The sequence below is a fragment of the Pistacia vera genome, unplaced genomic scaffold (assembly GCF_008641045.1).
Source record: "Pistacia vera cultivar Batoury unplaced genomic scaffold, PisVer_v2 Contig368, whole genome shotgun sequence".
Lineage (NCBI taxonomy): Eukaryota > Viridiplantae > Streptophyta > Magnoliopsida > Sapindales > Anacardiaceae > Pistacia > Pistacia vera.
The window spans coordinates 154,440-179,397 of NW_022196188.1; the positions used below are offsets into that span (position 1 = coordinate 154,440).

At 39.6% G+C, this 24,958-nt stretch overlaps 2 protein-coding genes across 2 annotated transcripts; both read left to right on the forward strand.

Annotated features, from left to right (window-relative positions):
- Positions 1–3,675: 3,675 nt before the first annotated feature.
- On the forward strand, positions 3,676–5,245 carry LOC116140283 (stearoyl-[acyl-carrier-protein] 9-desaturase, chloroplastic-like). Its single transcript, XM_031425933.1, has 3 exons — positions 3,676–3,791; positions 4,213–4,717; positions 4,805–5,245. The coding sequence occupies exons 1-3, from the start codon at positions 3,676–3,678 to the stop codon at positions 5,243–5,245; spliced, it is 1,062 nt and encodes a 353-aa protein (XP_031281793.1).
- A 2,221-nt stretch (positions 5,246–7,466) lies between these two features.
- On the forward strand, positions 7,467–9,728 carry LOC116140289 (stearoyl-[acyl-carrier-protein] 9-desaturase, chloroplastic). The gene is made up of 2 exons (XM_031425937.1): positions 7,467–8,138; positions 8,798–9,728. The coding sequence occupies exons 1-2, from the start codon at positions 7,701–7,703 to the stop codon at positions 9,356–9,358; spliced, it is 999 nt and encodes a 332-aa protein (XP_031281797.1). The 5' UTR covers positions 7,467–7,700; the 3' UTR covers positions 9,359–9,728.
- The last annotated feature ends 15,230 nt before the right edge of the window (positions 9,729–24,958 follow it).

A 24,958-nucleotide genomic window follows, 5' to 3' on the forward strand; every position in this document is an offset into this window, starting at 1 on the left:
AACCATAATTGATCATAAAGACATCTAATAATAGTTTCCCTTGCAAATAAACCCATAAAATAATTTTGAATCTATTTACAGAAGGAGGGTGATTTTGATTAAAAAGATAGGTTAGTCAATGGATTACAAATATTTTTCCTCTAAAATTTTCTTCTTGTTCTTTAAAATGGTAAGCAGTGTTAGAAGGCATGGATGACACGTATAAGCATGTGGCATTCAATTAGTATTTGGGTAAAGTAGTATAAGACAAGACATGTGATGTGAATTAAGATGTAGTCTTAGTTTCATGATGAACTTGAAAGTCCAAATTTGTAGACTATAATAGTTACGTTAAGAGCCTAGTAATAAATAATAAATTATTAATATATTTTAAATCATTAAATTAACAGTATTTAATTATAGTAATAGTAATAGTAATAACAGTAGTTAGCGTGCGGTTTCATATATTTACCGCAAGTCAATCTTATAATCATGCACGCACGCAGCTCTGTGTCTGGTTGCCCCAATTTTCAAAAGCTTGAGACCACAATTATGATAAAAATACCCATTTTCATATGATTAAATTTGAAACTTAATTTAAAGTATTAAAATGTGTTTATATGTGATCGACTTTCTTTCAATAGATCGAGAAGTGTAAAACAGAGACAATATTTCCTTTTTCGTATGTACACGGTTTCAAAAGCCAGTTCGTTATAAAAGGTGCTTAGGCTGCCAAAAAAAAAAAATTGAAAGCCGAATCAAACCGGAAAATCGAATCAAAACTGAATCGAAAAAACAAATTTTCAGATTAACCGATTCGTAGTGATGGCAATGGGTCGAGCCAGGATCGGATACCCTTTAGCCTAGACCCAAGCCTGACCTCATGACAAAGGCCCAAGCCCGTCACGGGTATGACAGGTAAAACCCAAGTTTGGTCTGACGGGTTTTTTGTAATCTCAGGCCCAGCCTAAGCCTGCCCATTTTTATAATGTGAATTTTTAAATATTAATAAATTTCAAATTTTTTTTTATATTTTTATTTTTAATTCTAGAAACAATTTTTAAATATTAATTTATTTTTTAATACTCATCAAATATATAAATAACTTTCCATAAAGTGCATCCATCAATCCATGTAAGGTTTGAGAAAAATAAGTATATATATGTAGAATAATTAATCTTGTAATTAAATATATAGTATAAGGGTAATTTACTATAATTAATACTAAAATTATTAGGCCGGGCCAAGCCTGAAGACATACCCAGGCCCGGCTCGTACCCGAGGTCGAGCCTTAAAATCAGGCCCAAGCCCGCGAACATCAAGTAAGGCCTGACCTTTTCGGGATGGGATGGGCCGGGTATTCGAAAATATCAGATCTATTGCCATCTCTACCGGTTCGGTTTGGGTTTTAAAAAATAACCAAACCGAATTTTTGGTTCGGTTAACGGTTTAAGGATAATATTAAACCAGTTAACCGAACCCGTTTTAAAAACTGGTTTTGAAAAAAATAAATAAGTTTGTTTCATTATTTTGGATATGATTTTTGATATTTTTAGAGTTGGGTGAAAATAATGAGGTAGGATTTAAAAATTAACAAAAACACCCCTCTAGGTTTGCTAATTTACTAAACACCTCAATATATAAAATTTTGTAAAATGACAAAAAAACACCCCATCCACAGTTGCCAGATTCCGACCACCACCGCCAGAATCTGGCGTTATGGTGCATGATTGGTCGAATCTGGCCATTCGTGTGCTAATATGGCATTTTTCGGCCATATCCACCACGAATCTGGCTAGAAAATGCCAGATCTACAGCCATTTATGGCTGTTGACGGCTAGATCTAGCCATCAGCGACAACCAAAGATATGACCGTCGTTGACGACCAGCTACGGCCAGATCTTTGGCAGTGGATCTGACCGAAAAATGATAGATCGGTACACTACCAGCCAGATCCAGTCGGTAGTGTGCCATTATACCAGATTCTAATCACCTTTCGGCAGTGGTGGTCGAAATCTGATAAATGTGGGTGGATGGGGGTGTTTTTGTTAATTTTTAATTTTTTTTTTAAGGGTGTTTAGTTAAATTAATAAACTTAAGAGATTTAAAATATAATTAAAGAAAATATAATAGTATTTTGAGGATAATGAAGCAAAGGGGGTGTTTGAATCATATAATATTTTTTTATCTTAGTAATAAGATTACCGGAAAAAAAGATTACATTATAGATTACCGGGTTTAAATTATTATTGTACTTGGTTCAATTGGGATGTATTAATAATTAATGTGTTTGGTTGATAATAATAACAGATGTCCTAAAATACCCTTTTACTATAATGCCTTTTAGATGATTACTAGATATAAATAATTAAGGGTTTGTTTGTTTTATTATTTCAAACCCTATTCTCTATCTTATTCCCAAAATACTTGTTTGTTTAATTATTTGGGAAATAATATTCTAGTTTTTTAATAACTTTTAGACCCCTTAAGTTTATTAACTTAATTAAACACCTCTAGAAAAAAAAAGTGTAAAAATTAACAAAAACAACCCCACCCACCCATAGTTGCCAAATTCCCGCAACCACCGTTAGTGGTGGCCGAAATCTGTCACAACGGCCTAAAAACGTTCGGAAATGGTCATTTATTCACCGATTTGGCCTTTTCAGCCAGATCCATGGTGGATCTGGCCGGAAAAGGCCAAATCTGGCAGTCAGTGACGGCCAAAGAAATGGTCGTCATTAACGGTCAATGACAATCAACTCTTGGCCATCGTTGACGGTCAACGACGACCAGATCTGGCCTTTTGTGGCTAGATCTGGCCTTTTCCGGCTAGATCCATGATAGATCTGGCTGGAAAAGGCTAGATCGACACACCATCGGCCAGATTCGACCAGTCTGAGTCGTAAGGACAAATTCTGACCAGATTTCGATGGTGGTGACGGGAATCTAGCACTGTGGTGATGTGGGTGTTTTTGTCATTTTATGAATTATGTGTTTTGTAATTATTAACAAAGCCAATGATATTTTTATCTACATTGTCCACTGTTTTAGGATAAAATTGGACAGAAATTTAGATTACTAAAATAATATTTTAATACTATCCTCTTCCCAGATAATATTATTCTTGATAATTTACCCTCTTTTTTATATTGTTTGTTATCTTATTTTTCAGTAATATTTTTATACAAAAATACCAAACAATATGCTCAATTAAACAAATAAAAAATTTCAACCCGATCTAAAGGCCCAAACATTTATTTTGAGTACATCCTTCCAAATAGGATTCGGAATAACGAAAGAAACGGACCCAAGATATCCTGCTCTTTTTTCCTCCACTTTTTCTTGGTAATTGGGTATGCAGACTGCAGTCTGCTTCAGTAGTTCAGTGCTTCTCCTGCACAATTTCTTAGGTCTGCTTCTCCACTCAATTATTTTTCGTTTCGTCTTCGTCTCCTTTCACTCGTTTCTCTTTCTTTTCCAGAACTTTTTCAGTTTTTCTTCTTCTCTTCCTCTCCTTCACCAATTTCCTTTTTCTTTTTCGTCTTCTTCTCTTCCTCTCCTTCTCCACTTTTCCTTTTCTTTTTCGTCTTCTTCTCCTTTCACTTTTCTGTTTCTTTTTCTTTTTCGTCTTCTCCATTTCTTTCTCCTTTTGTATCAGTGCCATGCATTACTAAACACAATAAAAAATTGAGATCGATGGCTCTGAAACTGAAGACAGTCTCCTCCTTGTCCTTAAACCTCCCTTCTCTTCAATCCCATGGCATCACATCTCCACGACACTTCATGCCCTCTACTCTTTCTATTACTACCAAGTGAGTTTTTTTCCCTTCAAAAATACAATTTATAGGTCAATCAGTCATTATTTTTAACTGGGTTTTGTTTCCTGTTATCATAGATCCGAAACAGCTCATAGTTATCAATTAAATTGGCCTAGTAATTTTTGTCCTGTTTTCTTAGATCCGAAACAGCTCATAGTTATCAATTAAATTGGCCTAGTAATTTTTGCCAAGATGCAGCATATACATGCATGCAGGTTTCTTAAAGTTCTGTATGCATGCTTATAAATGTATAAAGCATATATTATCAAATTTATTTAAAAATTATTGTCTGGTGATGATTTGAAGGCGTTTGAATATTTGCTATTTATATCGCTAGATTAGCGCTAGCTACATTAAAACACGCATAAATTATTTAATTACTTAGGAATTTTTAATTCTTGTCTGTTTATTACAGAGAGGTCGGGAATTTAAGGAAGCTGTATTGCCGTCGAGGAGATGTATATGGTGACGTTACTCATTCCTTTCCACCAGAGAAGATTGAATTATTCAAATCCTTGGAGGGTTGGGCTGAGCAGAATGTGTTGGTACACCTAAAGCCTGTTGAGAAAAGTTGGCAACCAACAGATTTTCTGCCAGAACCTGAAACTGAAGGATTCTACGATCAAGTCAAGGAATTGAGGGAAAGAGTTAGTCATCTCCCTGATGAGTATTTCGTTATATTAGTTGGTGATATGATTACAGAAGAAGCCCTTCCAACATACCAAACAATACTCAACACACTTGATGGGGTTCGGGATGAGACTGGTGCAAGCCTCGGTTCTTGGGCAACTTGGATAAGGGCTTGGAGTGCGGAAGAAAATAGACATGGTGACCTTCTCAATAAGTATCTTTACCTCTCTGGACGAGTCAACATGAAGCAGATTGAGAAGACTATTCAGTATCTCATAGGAGCAGGGATGGTAAGATAATTCTTATTATATAAATTTAATTTAATAGTACCACTTATCATCAACTCATAAAATGAACATATACTTTAATTAATATAGGATCCTAAATTTGAAAAAAATCCCTACAATGGATTCATCTACACATCCTTCCAAGAGAGAGCAACATTCATCTCACATGGTAACACGGCAAGGCTGGCCAAGGAGCACGGAGATGTGAAACTAGCACAAATATGCGGTATTATTGCTGCTGATGAGAAAAGACATGAAACTGCGTACACAAAGATCGTGGAGAAGCTCTTTGAAGTAGACCCGGATGACACAATGTTGGCTTTAGATGGGATGATGAGGAAAAAGATTAAAATGCCAGCACATTTGATGTATGACGGGGAAGATGATAATATTTTCGATCACTTCTCAGCTGTCACTCAACGCCTTGGAGTCTACACAGCCAAGGACTACGCAGATATTCTAGAATTTCTTCTAGGAAAATGGAATGTGGAGAAGCTGACGGGTCTCTCNTTCAGTTTGGTGGAGGAATGATTTTGTGGTTATACTGTATTTTTTCAATTTGTTCATTTCATTTGACTTTAATTTGTGGAGGTGTATGCAGTGATTACGATATTTGTTTTTTATTTCCTATTAAAAGATTGGTATGACTTTGTGATTTTGATTTTGATTGTGATGGCTGATTTTTCTTTGTTTTAATTACTGCCAGTGTAGCATGATTCATGAATTTTAATGACACAATAAAATGAAAGAGAGGCTGAAACTGCTTTTCAACAATGGTCAAATACCGTGTTTTTGCATTTTCAAGGCCATTTAAGAAATTCAAAACAAGTTTTTCATGAGGTGGTTGGAATTGGTTCCATTTGATTTGGTGGTTTTTATGCAATCCCTGATTTCATATTAATGCACAATTTTCTGTATGTCATTTTCCATTAGGTGGGGTTGGAGTTGGTTTAAGATATTTAATTTTTCCTATTATTCATTTTCATAACTTGGAATGTCTGTTTTCATTGGCATTAATTGAAGGGTTAATTCATGGATATTTTTGGTCCTTATTATTTTGTTTCTTACAATGTTTCTGCTGCTGATTTTACCTAGGTGAATATTCCAGTGCATATAATTTCTGGATGCCCCCAATTTAATTTGTTTTATTTCATCTATTATTATATTATTTATTGTGTCAAGTGTGTGCATGCCAGCCCAGCTGTTTGTTTCTTATGTTCTTGGTGGTTGAAGTTGTTTGTCTTTATTTGGAAACTTCTTGAATGATGATGTATTTTCCAGCTTTAGGACAGGCCATACTCAGTTGGGAACTAATGGCTTTTTGGTTTTTACTTCTACCGCTTTAACATGCTTTTGTTATGTTTTTCATGTATTGTTCATTTGTTCATTACTATTCACTTTTGTGATTTTCAAATATGATCAATGATTCTTGATGTACTTTTTTTTGGTTTAAATTTGCATAGCAGGCTTAGTGTTTCGGTTGGCGAGTTTATGTCATATTTTTCGCTTTTGCCATTTTATTTATCTTTCCTTTTGTCCTTCTCAAATTGTGGTTGAATCTACATATTGAGAAAGGAGATTCAAGTTGGTGAACGTAGTTTGGATACCTTTATGCATAGATTCTTCATTTTTATAATCCATCCCTTGCATTTTATAATAGTTGGTGGATCTTTGACTTATTTTTAAACTGCAGCTTTAGTTCAAGGAACCGGTAAAATTCTTTGTTACGGTTCTAAATGGTGAAAAAACTCTTTGTGAAATTATTTTAAGCTGACTTTGTTTTGTCTCGTTGTTACTTGCGAAATAATCTTTGTAGCTATTCTACCATTGGAACTACTCTTTTTTGAAATTATTTTGAACTAATCATTGTTTTGTCTTGTTAATCACAAATTAATCTTTGCAGCTAATATACCATTGGAAGTTTCTGTATGCATGCTTTTCTTTTTCCAATTACAAATGATTTTATTGAATTATTATATGATTTAGTCTCAATTATTTCTCTTTGTTTAATAATGTCCATTGCTTTTTAAACTTTGATCAACCAATACTTGCTCTGTTCGTTGATTCGTATTCTAAAACATGTTTTGTCCTTCTAATTATTGTTTATGTTTTTTGAAGTAAAAAAACACTAGTTGGTGAACCTAGTTTTGGTGAGCAATCATATCACATCAATTTTCTTGTTTGACATTTCCTAACTTGTAGTAGCTGCTGGTCATGTTTGGAGGAATGGAGGAAATCTTTATTTTACTCTCTTCTGATTCGCTTCTCCTTGTTTTGGTTTTGGTAGTTATTAGTGAACTACTTTGTTGTGGTCCTGCCTTATTTAAAATAAAAGATTTATGGTGTCCATAAACGTAAAATGTTATTTATATTCTCTCATGAGTGTCTTATTCTGATAAATCGCACAAATGATACATTTTGAGTATCTGACAATCGGCCTGAGCTTTTGGAACCCTGATATCTTTCCCCTCTGAGATGCTAGATTACAAAATTTCAGTCAAATGACAATTTAATTTTGCCATATAAGTTATTTATGTACCTACTACATCGTAGATGACAAAAGCATGGCCAAGTAGTTTATCAATTCATGTGTTTGTGATGAATCCAGTCTTAAACCACGTTGAGAAAATGTAAATAACTGCATGAACATTATATTTGTCCAGGTTTAATTTTGTTTGTATATGTATGAACTACAAAACCACAGAATTGTAATTGTAATTGGAATGTGGGACATTTCTTTAGTTCCTGCCCTGTATGTTCGTGTTTTGGATATGCTTGGGCGTTCAAAACTTGCAACTATTCATATATATTATGAGCTTATGTAGCTTTGGATCTTTCTAAGCTTTAATTATACGTAACTGTTGTGATGGATCTAATCTGAACTGTGTACCTGATCCCGAATTCTTCTGCTTGATGCAGGGAGGTTGAGAGTCTTAAGAAGCCTTTTACACCTCCTCGCGAGGTGCATGTTCAAGTCACCCACTCAATGCCTCCCCAAAAGATTGAGATCTTTAAGTCTTTGGAGGGTTGGGCTGAGGAGAACATTTTGGTTCACCTGAAGCCAGTTGAGAAATGTTGGCAACCACAAGATTTTCTGCCAGATCCTGCTTCTGATGGATTTCATGATCAAGTCAAGGAACTGAGGGAGAGGGCAAAAGAGATTCCAGATGATTACTTTGTTGTTTTGGTCGGAGACATGATCACAGAAGAAGCCCTTCCTACTTATCAAACAATGCTTAATACCTTGGATGGAGTTCGTGATGAAACAGGTGCAAGCCCGACATCTTGGGCTGTTTGGACCAGGGCATGGACTGCTGAAGAGAATAGGCATGGAGACCTTCTCAATAAGTATCTCTACTTGAGCGGACGAGTAGACATGAGACAAATTGAGAAGACAATTCAGTATTTGATTGGATCCGGAATGGTAAGACCCTTGCCTCTTAAATTAGCAGCCTTCTGGATATAATACAAGTAGTAATTTTATAAAATAGATGCGCATGCAGACACTTACTCTCAAATTGAACCCTTTGCAGCTTAAGCAAAGGGATAATTCAATTCATACAAAATTGGGGATTTAGAATGATGAAAGTCTATAACCACTGATACTTGCATGTGTGCACACACTTAGGCACATAAAAACCACACACAAACACACAAGATTCTGCATGCACGACTGACATATATTCTTTTGTCTTTTTGTCTGTTTGGTATTTCATCTTGTACATATCCATGCCGCACCTAAAATTGCCTTTTGTTTCCCTTGATATCCATTCTCTAAATGTAAGAGGTCGTGTGTCGTTTTTCCTCTGCTTATTTTAGTCTTTGATATAGTAATATCATTTCAAAACAAAGAGTATGAGTTATTTTGATTATCTTTACTCCAAAAAATGAAGGGCTGCAACTAAACAAAAGTAATGTTATAAAAAGTAGTATATAGTAATACTAAAAATATTCGAGATTATGGGGTCGGTTACCTAAGGTGTCATCTATTTATTCCCCTTCTATTCAAATTCATAAAATGGCCAAGATAATATGCTCTTAAATTAATCTTTTCTCTTTTTTTTTTTGGGTATCATTTTATAGGATCCCCGGACAGAGAACAGTCCCTACCTTGGTTTCATCTATACTTCATTCCAAGAAAGGGCAACCTTTATTTCGCATGGAAACACTGCTCGTCATGCCAAGGAGCATGGAGACATGAAATTGGCTCAAATATGTGGTATAATTGCTGCTGATGAGAAGCGCCATGAGACTGCCTACACCAAGATAGTGGAAAAGCTCTTTGAGATTGATCCCGATGGAACTATCATGGCTTTTGCCGACATGATGAGGAAGAAAATCTCTATGCCAGCTCACTTAATGTATGATGGCCGTGATGATGACCTTTTTGAGCACTTCTCAGCTGTTGCTCAGCGGCTTGGTGTGTACACCGCAAAGGACTATGCAGACATATTGGAATTCTTGGTGGGCAGATGGAAGGTTGATCAGCTAACCGGACTTTCAGGGGATGGGCGGAAAGCTCAAGACTATGTTTGCGGGTTACCTCCAAGAATCAGAAGGCTGGAAGAGAGGGCTCAAGGACGTGCCAAGCAAGGACCCATCTTTCCATTCAGTTGGATTTTCGACAGACAAGTACAGCTCTAAGTGCAAACTCAAATAACATCTCCAGTTTCGCTGCTTGTCGTATCCTCACACAACGATAAACTAGAGGTATAAAATATCCAATAAAGTTTTCTCGTGTATTGCTTTATTGTTATGTGTGAAGAGAATCGGTGGTGAGCGAGCGACTATGCTTGAGGTTGTAGATACAGTTGTTTCTCTTGTTGTGCCATTAGATATGCGGATAGGGGCAGCTGCGGTTCCGTTGTTTTTTTTTTTCTTTTTTTTTTACTGTTTTTCTCTTTCTATGAGCTTGTTTTCTTTCAATAGTTTGTCTGAGTGTAAGCAAAGCAAATAATCTTCATGGCAATTTTGATGGTGGTGGTGACAATGATAATCATAATCTATGCTTGTTCAATATGGATCAACTCATTGTGATAATAATAATTGTCATGATCAGATTCCAAAGTTGATTTTATATTTTGCTTCTGGCTGTTCTTTTAAGGGATGTCTAATACTACTGCCATGGCGACAATAAAAATGTCATGAAGGTCCACTCTATGTTACAAGTTTTACGTTCTGTTATGATTATGTGTGAATACTATTCAACGTGTTATGAATTCATTTTCAACTATCGTTACAATAATAATGTGATACAGATGTGTTACGTTATTTATATGTGAAGTAAAACTTCCGCATCTGATGTATTACGTTATTTATATGTGAAATAAAAACTTTTATATACAAAATAAAATGTAGATACACGAATAATGTGATATGTTTATTCTATTTAATATATTTTTTTTAATCATGGATTGGTTGTCATAATTTTTTTTTTATATCATAAATCTTTGTTTTTCACAAAAATCTAACCTTAATTTTATGTAGCCATTGAAAACTTTTAATCTATACCTAATCTTTGTTTGATTATATTTTCAAAGAGAACCTGATAATAAACTAATAAAGTAAGTTTTCTAAAACACATCAGACTTTGAGTTGTATCAAGGCTTCAAGGGTGGCTAATTACTGAAAAAAAAAAAAAGTTTTTACAAATTAAAACTAGAACAAAATTTAAATCCAATATGAAATTGGATACCTCCCTTCAATAAATTAAACAAAGAGTTTACGGTGCACTTGTTTTAGTATTTTTGTACTATCCTATCCCTATCATACTTGAAATACATATTTGTTTATGTATTCTGAAAATTATATTATATTTAATTATTTTTAAACCTCTTAGGTTTGTTAATTTAACTAAACACCTCAAAAAATTTTAGAAATTGACAAAAACACCTCCACATTTGTCAGATTCCAGCCACTACTGCTGGAAGGTCGCTGGAATCTGGTATAATGGCACATTACCGATTGGATCTGGCTGGTAGTGCGTTGATCTAGTTTTTTTCGGCGAGATCCATTATGGATCTAGTTGAAAAAGGCCAGATATTTGGTCGTAGCTAGTCGTCAACGACAACTATATCTTTGGCCATCGTTGACGACTAAACGCGGTCAGATCTGACCGTCAACGGCTAGATCTAGTTATAGATTTGGCCTTTTTCGGTTAGATCCACGATGGATCTGGCTGGAAAAGGTCATATCAGCTCACGAACAGCTAGATCCAGCCGGTTATGTGCCGATACGATGACTCCAGCCACCCTCCAACGCTGTTGGCCGGTTATCGGTATTTAATAGGTAAGTAGGGGTGTTTTTATTAATTTTTAATATTTTATTACATGAATATTTAATAAATTAACAAACATAGAGAGTTTTTTTTTGTTAATTTTTAAAATTTATCTCGCAATAACCACCAAACTCTTACTTTTAAAAAAATCTTATGCAAAATAATAAAACAAATAAAGATTTCCAAAAATCCTTACAGCAAAGACAAACACAATCAAAACTACGTCCGAACAAATATTTTTGAATCAGAGCGTAATGAAAAGATTTCAAATATGTTAAGGGTATTTTGGGTATTAAATGAGGTATATAAAAAAATAAATGAAGTGTATTAAATAACGAGGAATACCGATATAATTGCTAAGGATATTTTGGGTATTAAATGGGGTATTTTAAAAAATAAATGAAGTGTATTAAATAACGAGGAGTACTTATATGTTTTATTGGGGCTAAATACACTGTCTCTTTTTTAATTTCAATTATAAAAAAAAAAATAGTTGACTTAGTTTGAATAAATTTTATAAATCCAAGCCATGGTTTTGGCCACAAATTTTAGGCCGAAGACAGCTAATCAAATTGACAAAAAGTAGTTGTTCAAATTGTCAAGATTTTTAACCCACCAACCGACTAAATTGAGAACCGAATTTATTTAGGCCCCACATTTTATCAAATTGCCCATACTTTTTTCTTTACTTTTGTTTTGCTATTATAGTGTGATAGATCAACATGCACTTTTGCTACGAGATTATAGTACTATTGAACATTATTCATAACTAGTGATATATTGATGCTTGATTTTGACACCAACTATTTGCATATATAAAATGTTAAGCAGACTTAGAGGTCACACGTGATACGAGAATATCGAATTAAATAATGGATGCGAAGCAATATTTAAAGTGGTTCGGATGTTAAAAAAGTGAATCCTACGTCCACTGCTATTGTATTAATAAGAGAGTAAAGTCAGGTTGCGATCAACGAGCTGAGTTACAGTTTAAAGATAATACAGAGAGAGAGAGAGAGAGAGAGAGAGAGAGAGAGAGTAAGCTATTTAAGAGTAAAATTAGCTAATCCCGCAAAGGAGAGAGAAGACTTCTATTTATAGTGGGAGAGTTCAAGTAGTGATTACAAAATTTGCAAGTGGGTAGGTGTCGTGCAAATCCTTCTTTGTGTCCCATTGGTTATCTACCAGAGGAATTTCCTTGACTTGTACAGGGTTTGAACACGTGGGCGGTTCCCAACCGCTTGTAAGCCTGGGGCTCACCTACTGCGCTGACAGGAACCATGCCACTTGTGTCATTGCGCGACGTGGTTGCACCTAGGCGGCACAGAACCTTTCTGAGCTCTGACCAGCCCTTGTTGACGAGGCTCCATGTCAGCCTACCTTTTTAGGCATAATAGAAGTCCCCCAGTTTTTAAGGTTTAAGGATCGAACCTTGAGAACTTCATAATTATGCCACGATTTGACATGTCCTAAATGATGCTTGATCCAGCTGACCAGGCTACAAGGAGGTTGCAGCACACATCTCTACTAGCGGCCTGAGATGGTCTTCTTTCTCAAAGTCGACGACCTGGATTAGACCTTACTCAGTGCCATATCAATGTGCCTCTTATCTTAACCGACATCTGCGACCTGATAGCACTTAGCATATTTTTACCAAAGACAAGGAATCACATTGTCCCGTAACCGATATGCGAAGAAGAGTGTTCTATCTCAACGACCTCTTCACATGTTATCCATTGCGCTTGACAGCTAATCCATTAATAAAGTAACCGTTATTTTGACAGACATGTCCTGTGCGCAATAAGTGTCAGCCATGCGCATTAAATGCAAGCCATGCTGAAACGACATTCTTTATTAGGGCATTAATGCGGATGAGAGCGCATTTAATGTGGAGGAGAGAATCGAGCCGTTGCTCGGTTATTTCAATGGAGGGAAGCGACGATTGAATTTCTCGAAGTGTGACAGTTACTCATTCTCGCCGATTAATGACACGTGATCGCGATCAATGGCGAGAAATGCATTCCGCCCAAGCGTCGCTTGGCTTAGGGAAGACTAATCGCCACTTTCTCCATTATAAAACCCCAGGCTCGCCTTAAGCAATGTCAGAACACTCATATTTTTAGAGAAAGTAAAAGGCTCTCACGAGACCAAATTTTCCATTCTCAAGTTGGTGCGCACTTTATGTTCATAGTAAGAAGTTTGATCCCCATAACCAAGAGGTAAGGAAGATCCTTCCATTACTTTTCTTTGTCTACTTTGTAGATAGCTTATCCAGGCGATAATGGTGGGTGTGAATCTATTTAATGAACTTTCATGGTGCGTGTTTATGGGCAGTCGAATGGAGAATGCTTTTTATTTCATAAGGAATAGGTTTTTTAGGGCACGAATCTTTGGGGGTAGTCCCCAAGGATTTTTTTATGTTTTTTGGTGGGTTTAAGGAAGATACATTAGGGTTTTTGTTCTTTTACGTCATCATACAAAATTCTGTACGAAGAATGAGTAATCTCTATGTGTTGCCCTTTTTCAGACCGTAGGAGAGATAGATGCCTCAGCGACCAGAACAAATGAGGGGACAAACTCGCAGGCGCAAGATGCACCTGCAGGTCTCATGCAAGAGATTCTGTTAGTGGCCACCTGGGAGGAAATACAAAGGATAGTAGACCAATACGCACTTAGCGTAGACGTCTACTGGTATAGGTCATATACAGCTCGGAATCCCCCAAAGGGAATGGCTGTAATCTCCGAGGCGATATTTAAATGCGAGGCGCTAATACCTTTCCACCCCTTTATTAGGCCGATCCTTAATTGCTTCGAGGTTGCACCTCTGCAATTGATGCCAAATGCGTATATGATAGCCGTGGCTATGTATATCGCGTGCGACAAAAACGGCCTCAACCAGTTGACTGCGCTGGAGCTCGCTTGCTCTTATTATTTGAAGAAGAGCAAGGACAAAGATTCTTACTACCTCTCGAAGCGATCTATGATTGAGAGAGGCATATTTGGTTACCCCAATAATGTCGGGGCATACAAGACTAAATTTTTCTTTTTCCATTATGATGACATTTGCTAATTTAGGGAGCCGAGTAGGTCTTCCCTTTTTTTACTTAGTGAACTTTTTCTTTTCCTTTAGTCTTTGCTTTCTAATGATCTTTCCTGTTTCTTCGCAGGAAACAAGATGACCAGGTTGACGGCTCTCACTGACTTCAACCGAATACTATCATTCGGTAACCTGCCCGAGCAGAGTCGCGACGTGAGACTACTCGTGTCAACTACCAACTTGAGGACGTACGACTTCTTCAATTCTGAAGTGACCCTGGAACCCTTACTTTGTAAGTGTCTGCAGTTTTAGAAATTTTTTTCTTTTGCATGCAGCGAACTCTTTTACTAACGGTACTTGCATGCAGCGACCATGCCACCCAAAGTACCGAGATCGTTAAGAGCTAGGGGGTTCATTTTCCCTGGGTCAGCGCCATTGAACTAGCTGAGGCGAACCCTAGCTTCAACCTTATTGGAGGAGTGTAGGTGGGGGTGCAAATACCCATCGAACAACTAGCAGAAGCTTCTTGGCCTGTGGTTGCTCGCCCTAAGCAAAAGACCATGGGCAAAAAATCTAAGAAGAGGAAGCAGTTACGGCCCAAGGTATCAGAGTCCGAGCTGGAGGGCTTGTGGGTGCAGCTTGGGAGATCGCAGCCTTATCAGGCTTTTCGCTAGGGGGGAGCTTGAGGCACGCGATCGGTGTTACACTGGTCCCTGAGTGTCCACACAGGGGATAGGGAAGACCGCAGCTCTTGGAAGGTGAGTAGGCAAAGAGCCAACTAGCAAAATGCCATCTGCTTCAGGAGCTGGCACACTTGTGTTGGATTATATGGGACAACTTCTGGAGCACTTGCAGCCGGTGGTGTGCACCCTCTTGGAGTGCCAACTTGCCAAGGTCTTTGAAGAGTTCATGGCCTCCCACCCTGCGGATTTGATGGCCAGTGCGTTTCAGCTGCAAAGCCAGGTAAGACGGTTTGTCCTTGTTGAGGACCTTCCAATATTTCCTTTGTTTTTTCAAAGAAATGGAGTTTAACCCTTGCTTCCTTTATTATGCAGTCTTTGCTCGCCATATACTTAGCCTAACAGAAGACCCAAATGGAAGCTGCCGGGGACTCTTTGAGCTGAAGGAAGAGAATGCATAGCTGAAGCGTGACTTAGCAGCTGTGAAAAAAGAGGCGAGCCTATTCACCGTTCAGGCGAACCAGTACATGTCGAAGAGGAATGATACACTTTGCACGATAGACTTCCAAAAGGCCAAGCTGGAGAAGAGAGGAGAGGAGAGGAGATCAAAGAGCTCTAGAGGACAGTAGCCAGACTCATCAAAGAGTGTGGTGAGAAAGAGTTGGACTGCGAGCAAACTCCGAACGGGCCTCGCAGGCAGAGGAAGAAAGAGCTCGGGTGTGGAAAACTACCGAGAAGCAGAAGATGGCACTTGAAGCGGACCTTGAATTATCCTAGGAGCGGGTCGTTTCATTAATCGAAGAGATGAAGCGACAAGAGCTGGAAATTGAGAGGAAAGCCGCTGACTGGTCGATTCAGGCCATTTATGCCCTACGGCCAAAGAACCTGAACATAGACCTCGTCGACCTCCTGGACAATTACCAGTGGATCCTTGCTTCCATGGCAAAAGCTGATGATGAGGAGGAAGGTCAAGAGCCTTATTCGAAAGACGATCAGCCGGAGGATTATGTTCTAGAGGACCCAACAGCTGACCAAGCGGTCGGCGACCAACCTAGAGATATAAAGGTTGCACCCTCAGGGCCTAGGGACAAAAACCAGTGATCGCTTCTGCTTTTCTTTTTCACAACCTTGCTTTTGACTGTCCTTGTACTTTCTGTTTTCTTTGCTTAGCATTCATGAATGAAAGAAATATTTTCAAATTATTTGTGACAGTAATTATAATTTTTCATACCCGACAACCATTACATATGTGAACAGAAAGACGTTCTCTAGCTATTTGCGATAGCACTTATAAATTCTTGTACTTCAAAAATATTACATATGCGAACAGAAAGATAAAAACAATGTGAGGAACAAGATCATACAAGATAAATTTTGCTTAAAAGCGATCTTATTTACAAAGTTTACAAGGGATATTTTACAAGGAAATTAAAAGGGCGAGTTCGGAATTACTGATAATATGGGAGAAGATGCTCAACATTCCAAACTCACAGTACTTCGAAACCGTCAAGCCTTTTGAGGTGATACGTCCCTGGTCGTATCACCTTGGCGATGCAGTATAGGCCTTCCCAGTTCGATCCTAATACTCCCGCGCTCGGTTCTCTTGTACCGAGAAGGACTTCTTTCAGAACCAAGTCGCAGACCTGAAAGTCTCTTCTCCTGATTTTAGAGTTGAAGAATCTTTTCGTGCGCTACTAGTACACTACTATCCTTAACTGAGCTTTGGCATGGTGTTCTTCAACTAAGTCCAGACTTGCACTTAGAAGTGCTTCATTGTCTATTTCATTAAACAAGTCTCTCCGAAATGAACCAGCCTCTACTTCCATTGGGATCATAGCCTCGCAGCCATATGCTAGCAAGAAAGGTGTTTCTGAAGTAGAGGTTCTCGGAGTTGTCATATATGCCCATAGGACTTCTAGGAGGTCGTCGACCCAATTACCCTTGGGAGCTCCAAGCTTAGCTTTCAAAGTATACTTGATGGTCTTGTTGATAGCTTCAACCTAGCCATTGGCTTGGGGTCTTGCGACTGAGGTAAAATTTTTATGGATCCCCAACTCATCGCAAAACTGTTTGAATTCCTCGTTGTCGAACTGCTTCCCATTATCAGAGATGAGTGTATGAGGAATTGCATAACAACACACTATATTTTTCAAGATGAAGTCCTTGAGCTTCTTGGTAGTGACCGCGACTAATGGTTCAGCTTCGGCCCACTTGGTGAAATAATCCACCGTGATGACAGCATACTTGACCCCTGTAACGCCGTGAGGTCCGGTGTGGCTGATGGGAGCGCTATATGGAGGCAGCTTTCGCCCTAATCGCGTTGGTGTTTGTTTATTGTTTGTTTGAATGTATGTTGATGTTGCCCTGAATGGTTGAAAATAGAAGAACTTAGTGAACCAAGCTTGCCGGGGCGAAGAAGAGTCTTCGCCGCGGCGAAGATGTGTTGAGACCAAGGGCGAAACTCTTGGACAGTTTCGCCGCGGGGCGACAAAGGTTTCTTCGCCGCGGCGACGGGCCGATTTTATGTTGGTTGAGTTTTAGATATTTTCCCAAGGGAATTTGACCTTCTACCCCTAATTAGTAGGAAAAGTGGGGAGTGAATTGAAGGATTTTTCTTGGAGAGTATGTTGAGATGGAGTGAGTTTGTAATGAATCAAAAGGATATGGATGGAATTTCCAAGAAGAGTAAGGGCAAAATGGGAAGCTTTGTTATACATTTCATTAAGGGTATAGAATTAACCAAACCCCTCTTTCCTCCAAACGCAGCCCTCCATTCTTCTTCCTCCAACTTCTTTCTCTCTGATCAAGGTTTCCCAGGGTTTGAAGTGATTTGGGGGTATAAAGCAACCTAAGGCTTTCTAAGGTAGAATCTTTACTTAAGTTGTGTGTTGGGAGTTTTAACCCATATTGAAATTTGAGGGTTTTCATTTTTGGTTAGGTAGGAGAATAGTCAAGAACAAGTGGAAGAGGATTTGGTGAAGTCTCTCCATAGCAAGTAAGTAAAACCCAACCCAGTGAGATTCATGAAAATTCTTGATTAGGGTTTTGATAGAAATGGTGTTGTATGTGTGTGCATGTAATATGCCAGTATGGAGTATTAAATGGAAATTTCTATGCTTTGTGAATGTTCTTACCTGCAAATTGAGAAAGGAGTGTGGTTGGCAGGTGAGTTGAGATGAAATTTAAGGGGGATTATGAATCCCCTTTTGGAAGTGTTTTCTATGGCAGGTTTTGTGGCTTGTGAAGGGGTTTTTCCCATTTTGGATGGTTGGAAAAGTTTTAGATTCATGACTATGAGATAGTTTTATAGTGCACATGAGTTGTTTGATGAAATGCCTAATGAGAGTTGAGTGGTAGTAATGAACCTTAATCTTGCAACATTGCATGTTGGCATTTCACAAGTGCATTAGTAGAGAATGACATCCATGTGCATTGTATATAGCATTGAAAAGGACCTAAAAGAGTGGAAAACTTTGTGTATAGAAATCCCTATGAGTAGAGAGCTAGTGGGTAAAATTACTTAAGGGTAGAGAGCATTGAAAAATGCTACAATAGAATGAGTTAGAAGAGTAGTATAGTTGGGATGAGCTTGTGTCACCCGACGTTATGGGAATCGGATTGATGCTTTGTGATCATCATCCGAATAGCCTTAGAGAGTGGGTCGATGCTAGTGATCGTCACCAATGAGTAATAGAAATGGGTAGTGCTTTGTGACCACTACCCGATGTTAAGAGATAGTAGGTGATGCTTGTGATCATCATCATGGCTGTAGAAGCGGGGTGATGCTTGTGATCATCACCCGATAGTGACTAGAGATGGTAAATGCTGGTGATCATTACCCCAATTCATGAGAAACGGGTAGGGCTAGTGATCTCCACCCGATAGTTAGGAGGAACCGAGTTGGGCTTTGTGATCCTATCGGTAGTCACTAAGATAGGGTTGGTCTGTGTGAATTCCACCGATAGCCATAGAGAGTGAATGGTGCTGTGTGAACGCCATTCGGCCGTACTCGGTAAGTGAGGTCATGATGTTATTAGAAACAGAAATAGAAACAGTATGAAAAGGAAGAATTGAGAATCACACACCGGGGACAGACGGTAGGAGTTTTACTTACTGAGCATTTGTGCTCACCCGTTATTTTCCTTTGTGGATGCAGGTTCTAGGGTGATGATTCGGTTGGAGGGGCGTCGGCGCGCGAGGGCAATAGTACACTGTCCCATTTGTCTTTGAAATGCACTTTTGTAAACAGTAACTTTGTGTATAAAAGACATGGGAATTGTAATGAAAGAAACTTTTGGGCCCAATTTTCCTATGTTAATTGCATGCATATACTAGTTTTCAGAAGGTGTTACATTTTTGGTATCAGAGCCAGGTTTTGGGATTGAACGTGTACTATTCTCATCGCCACGACGTCCTCTAACCGACGTGTGAGTAATTCTTTCCTATAGTAATTGTTTTTGAGTTCATTAGTGTGATCATTTTGTAGATGAGGCGTATGTTATCGAAATCGCGGGTAAAGTGTGGTGAATGAAGGAGAACCTTCTAACCCACCAGAGTCACGCCCCCTCCCTTGGATGAAGAGAATCCGGGGAATAATTCAGCAAGTTATGATTGAAACCCAGGGGAGAGTTGTACCCCGTACAGGCACCGTCAGTTACGCCTGTAGAAGAGGGCAACGGTACCTCCCCCAGTACCGAACAGAGTTGAACCGATTTATGGTGCTTTCCAGTCAGATCAGCCCTAGAGTTTAAGGGTACTACGGATCCAGTAGTAGTAGCAGAGGATGGCTTGGGTCAGTAGAAAGAGCCACGGGTTTATTTCCCATGTCAGACCGGGAGAAGATCCGGTATGCGAGTTTCTTGTTTGGGGTGATGCACCGAATTTGGTGGGAATTGATGGAAGAAAACTCACGACGCAACAGTGACGTGGGAAGAGTTAGGCAGAGAGTTGAGGTGAGTATAGATCAGAGGACCAAGTTCATGAGAAGGTCCAAGTTTATCAGTCTCAGCAAGGGACTAGCGTGTGGAAAGAATACTCACGTGAAGTTCAACGCTCTTGCAAGGTTTGCACGGGAATAGTGAGCACTCGGCCTTGAGAAGGGATAAGTTTGTGCATGGATATGAAGCGGAGATAGCCGGATATTATGACAAGCTCCCCAACCCTCTCGCAATTACAGTGAGGCTTGAGGCGGGCAATGAAGGCGGAGATTTTGAGAATAAAATCTTCCCGTAGGATCCTCGACAGGAGGAGCGAAGGAGCTACCCTCGCTCCTCGAAGAGAGAAACATGAGGGTGATAAAGGTAAAGATATGAGAATCAGAAAAAGAAGTTTCAGTATACAGACTAGAAGGAGTGGAGGAATAAGCGACCTCGAACGGAGGGTTTCCTCCTTGCCTAAGTGTGGGAAGAACCACCGGGAGAGTGTCTGAGGGATGAGAGTATGCATAGGTGTCGACAGCCGGCACATGATGAGGGATTGCAAAGCTCCTCTTCCACCAACTGCTCAGAGTTCAGGAGGTACTGCGAGTGCCAGAGTTTTTACTGTGGCACAAGGGGAAGCAGAGGCCAGTCACAGCCGTTATGGTCAGTTATATTCATGCGTCCCTTTATTGCTTTAATGATTCGGGTGCTACCCATTCGTTTATATCTTATGGGATGCTTGAGAGATTAGGCTTGAAACCTACTAGAGCGACTCAGCCCATTAAGATAGAAACTACCCGATGGGGGTGTTGTGACTCAGAGATTTTGTTAAGAGAGTCCTTAGTGATCCAGGGTAGAGAGTTGACATTGACTTAATAGTCTTTGTATGCCCGATTTTGTGGATTGGGTTGGACTTCCTAGGAAGGTATGGAGTAGAGATTGACTGTCGGAAAAGAAGGCGAGGTTTAACCTCGATGTGGAGAATAGTTAGTTTTGGAGGAGGCCACTAGTTGAGCATGTCGATTAGTAAGTGAAGGCCAGGAAGATGTGAGAAAGGGGTGTTCGGGTATATTGCCCATGTAGTGCAGAGTGGTGATGTTCCACAGTTAGAGATCCAGGGGGTGCCAGTAGTTCGAGACTTTCTAGATGGTTTCGGAGAGTTACTGGGTTTGCCTCCAGAGAGAGAGGTAGAATTTAGTATCGACTAGCACCAGGAACAGCACCAATATCTAAAGCCCCTTATCGAATGGCCCCAGCTGAGCTCCAAGAATTAAAGAAGCAACCACGAACTTTTAGATAAAGGCTTCATCCGACCAAGTCATTCCCCTGGGGAGCTCCAATCCGTTTGTGAAAAAGAAGGATGGATCACTAAGAATGTGTATAGTATAGGGAGTTGAATAAAGTTACAGTGAGAATAGTAACCACTACCCGGATAGATGACCTCTTTGATCAGTTGAAAGGTGCAGCAGTGTTCTCCAAAATTGATTTGAGGTCGGGTACCACCAGGTAAGAGTGGCGTAGCAAGATGTGGCTAAAACTGCCTTTCGTACCAGGTACGGGCATATGAATTTGTAGTGATGCCTTTTGGCTTGACTAATGCCCCGCAGTGTTTATGGACTGATGAACCGGGTATTCCATGAGTACTGGATCAGTTTATTGTTGTCTTCATCGACGACATTCTGTTTACTCAAGTCAAAGAAGAAACATGAGAGACACTTGGAATTAGTATTGCAACGGCTGAGAGAAAAGAAGGTGTGCTAAGTTTTCCAGTGTGAGTTTTGGCTGAACCAAGTGATATTCCGGGTCATACCGTGTCGAAGGAAGGGATTTCGGTAGATAGATAAAGTGCAGGCCATCCTGGGATGGCAGAAGCCGAGAACAGTAAAGAAATCAGGAGTTCTTAGGCTTAGCAGGCTAACTACGGCGATTTGTGCGGGATTCGCCAGTTGGAAACCGTTGAAGCTTTACCAAGCAGAAAACTCCTTTTGTCTGGTCAGCAGTGTGAAGAAAGCTTCCAGAGTTGAAGAAGAGGTTAACATCAGCTCCTGTGCTAGTGTACCGCAGGAGGGTGTAGTTATGACATTTATACAGACGCCTCTTGCCGGGACTCGGAGCTATGTTGATGCAGTAGGTAGGGTTATGCTTATGCTTCTCGTCAATTGAAAGAGTACGAGACCAGATACCTACGCCTGACCTAGAGTAGCAGCCGTGGTCTTTGCTTTAAAGATATGGAGGCATTACTTTATGGTGGAAGAGTAATTCTACACCGATCATAAGAGTTTGAAGTACTTCTCACTCAAAAGGAGTTAATATGAGACAGAGAAGGTGGTTAGAGCTGTCAAGGATATGATTGTGAGATCAAGTACCAACCGGGGAAGCCAATGTAGTAGCAGATGCCTTGACTAGAAAAGCTCATGTTTCCCGGTACCAGGCAGAAAGAGTTAATAGAGATTGTCTAAGGAACAGATTGAGGTGGTTCCGAGAAAAATTGCCAGCCAGTGGTACAGTCTTCCTTATGGGAGGAAATTAGAGAAAAGCAAATGGCTGATGTGGTGTCAGAAACTAGTTCAGCAAGTGGCATGAGGGAAGACATAGAGTTCTTTGTGAGAGATGGGTGCCTCTATTTTAGAAATCGGTTGTATACCTCCCATTGAGGAGTTGAAACAGAAATCCTTATAGAGGCTCATGACACACCGTAACCGCGCATAGGAGCAACCACAGATGATCAGGACATCAAGAAAGGCTATGGTGGTCAGGTATGAAAAAGACATCGCCGAGTTGTGGTAATGTCTAACCTTCAGCAGGTGAAGCGACATCAACGGCGTCAGGGTTGCTTCAGCCATGAGTGTTCCAGAGTGGAAATGGGAGAGCATTTCAATGGATTTATCAGGGTCTTCCCAGAGTGCAAAAAGGATGTATGTATATGGGTGATTGTGGATAGGTAACCAAGTCAGCCCATTTCCTCCATAAAGGAGAGCACCACTACAGATCAGTTGGCTCAGATTTACCTCAAGGAGATAGTCAGATTGCTGGGTGCCCAAGGTTATAGTATCAGATAGAGATTTCAGATTTGTTTCACCTTGCGTGACAAGTTTACAGAGGAGTTTGGGTACCGTTTAGCATTCAGTACTGCCTATCATACTAGAAGATGGCCAAACCGAGAGAACGAATAGGTGTTCGAGGATATGTTGAGCGCTGTTGCATGGATACAGAGTATCCTGGGATGAGATGTTACCATTAGTGATGCCTACAACAACAGTTATCAGTCTACAATTAGATGGCGCCTTACGAGGCTTGTATGGTAGACGATGTAGGTCTCCGCTTCATTGGGATGAAGTGAGAGAGAGATGAGTTGAGTACCGCCTTGGGCAGAGATGACTCAGAAAAGTAGAAGATGTGAAGGTGATCCAAAGTAGAATGAAACAAGCCCAAGATCGACAGAAGAGTTATGCCGACTTGAAGAGGAAGAGTGGAATTCCAAGTGGGTTACAAAGTGTTTCTGAAAGTTTCCCCTTACAAACGAGTCATGCGCTTCGGAACACAAGGGAAGTTAGCACCGAGGTAGTAGGTCCTTTGAGATCTTGCAAAGTGGGAAGAGTGGCTATAGATTGGCACTACCACCTAGCTGGATAGGGTGCACGATGTCTTTCATGTCTCGATGCTACGGAAGTATTAAGTGATCCCCTCCACATCCTGAGCGTAGAAGCGTGAAGTAAAAGAGAATCTAGTATTTGAAGAACTGTCAGTTCAGATTTTGGATCGAAGGGTTAAAGAACTTCGGAAAAGAATGTTCGCTAGTGAAGGTCCTTTGGAGGAATCACAAAGTGGAAGAAGCCACTTGGGAAGTGAACGGGACATGCAGAATCGTTTCCCAGAGTTATTTGTTGAATTTCGGGACGAAATTCTTTAAGGGGGAAGATTGTAACGCCCGCTGAGGTACGTTGTTATTGTTTCCTCTTTCGGCCCTTAATCGAGTTGGTGTTTGTTATATTTGTTTGTTTGAATGTTATGTTGATTGTTGCCCTGAAATTGGGTGAAAATAGAAGAATCTTAGTGAACCAAGCTTCGCGGGGCGAAGAAGAGTCTTCGCCGCGGCGAAGATGTGTTGAGACAAGGGCGAAACTCTCGGACAGTTTCGCCGCGGCGCACAAGGTTTCTTCGCCGCGGCGAGGGCCGATTTTATGTTGGTTGAGTTTTAGATATTTTCTTCCCCAAGGGCAATTTGACCTTTCTACCCCTAATTAGTAGGAAAAGTGGGGAGTGAATTGTAAGGATTTTTCTTGGAGAGTAGTGGAGATGGGAGTGAGTTGTAAGAATCAAAGGATATGGATGGAATTTCCAAAGAGAGTAAGGGCAAAATGGGAATGCTTTGTTATACATTTCATTAAAAGGGTTGAATTAACAAAACCCTCATTTCTTCTCCTCAAGCAGCACTCCATTCTTCTTCCTCTCAACTTCTCTTCTCTCTTGATCAAGGTTTTCCAAGGGATTTTGAAGTGATTTGGGGGTATAAAAAGCAACCTAAGGCTTTCTAAGGTAAGAATCTCTACTTATGTGTGTGATTTGGGAGTTTTAACCCATATTGAAATTTGAGGGTTTTCATTCTTTTGGTTAGAGTAGAGAGAAAGTCAAGAAACCAAGTGGAAAGAGGATTTGGTGAAGTCTCTCCATAGCAAGTAAGTAAAACCCAACCCAAGTTGAGATTCATGAAATTTCTTGATTAGGGTTTTGATAGAAATGGTGTATGTATGTGATGTGCATGTAATATGCCATGTATGGAGTATTAAATGGAATTTCTATGGTGAATGTTTTACCTTGCAAATTTGAGAAATGAGTGTTGGTTTGGCAAGGTAGTTGAGATGAAATTTAAGGGGGATTATGAACCCTTTTGGAAGTGTTTTCTATGGAGGTTTTGTGGCTTTGTGAAGGGGTTTTCCCCATTTTGGATGGTTAGGAAAAGTTTTAGATTCAAGACTATGAGATAGTTTTAGTGCACATGAGTTGTTTGATGAAATGCCTAATAGAGGTTGAGTGGTAGTAAGAACCTTAATTCTTGCAACATTGATGTGGCATTTCACAAGTGCATTAGTAGAGATGAATCTCCATGTGCATGTTCTTATGATTGAAAAGTGACCAGAAGGTGGAAAACTTTGTGTATAGAAATACCCTATGAGTAGGCGAGTTGGGTAAATTACTCTAAGGGTAGAGAGCATTGAAACTGCTACAATAGAATGAGTTAGAAGAGTAGTATAGTTGGGATGATGCTTTTGTGATCATCACCGACTTATGGGAATCGGATTGATGCTTTGTGATCATCATCCGAATAGCTTA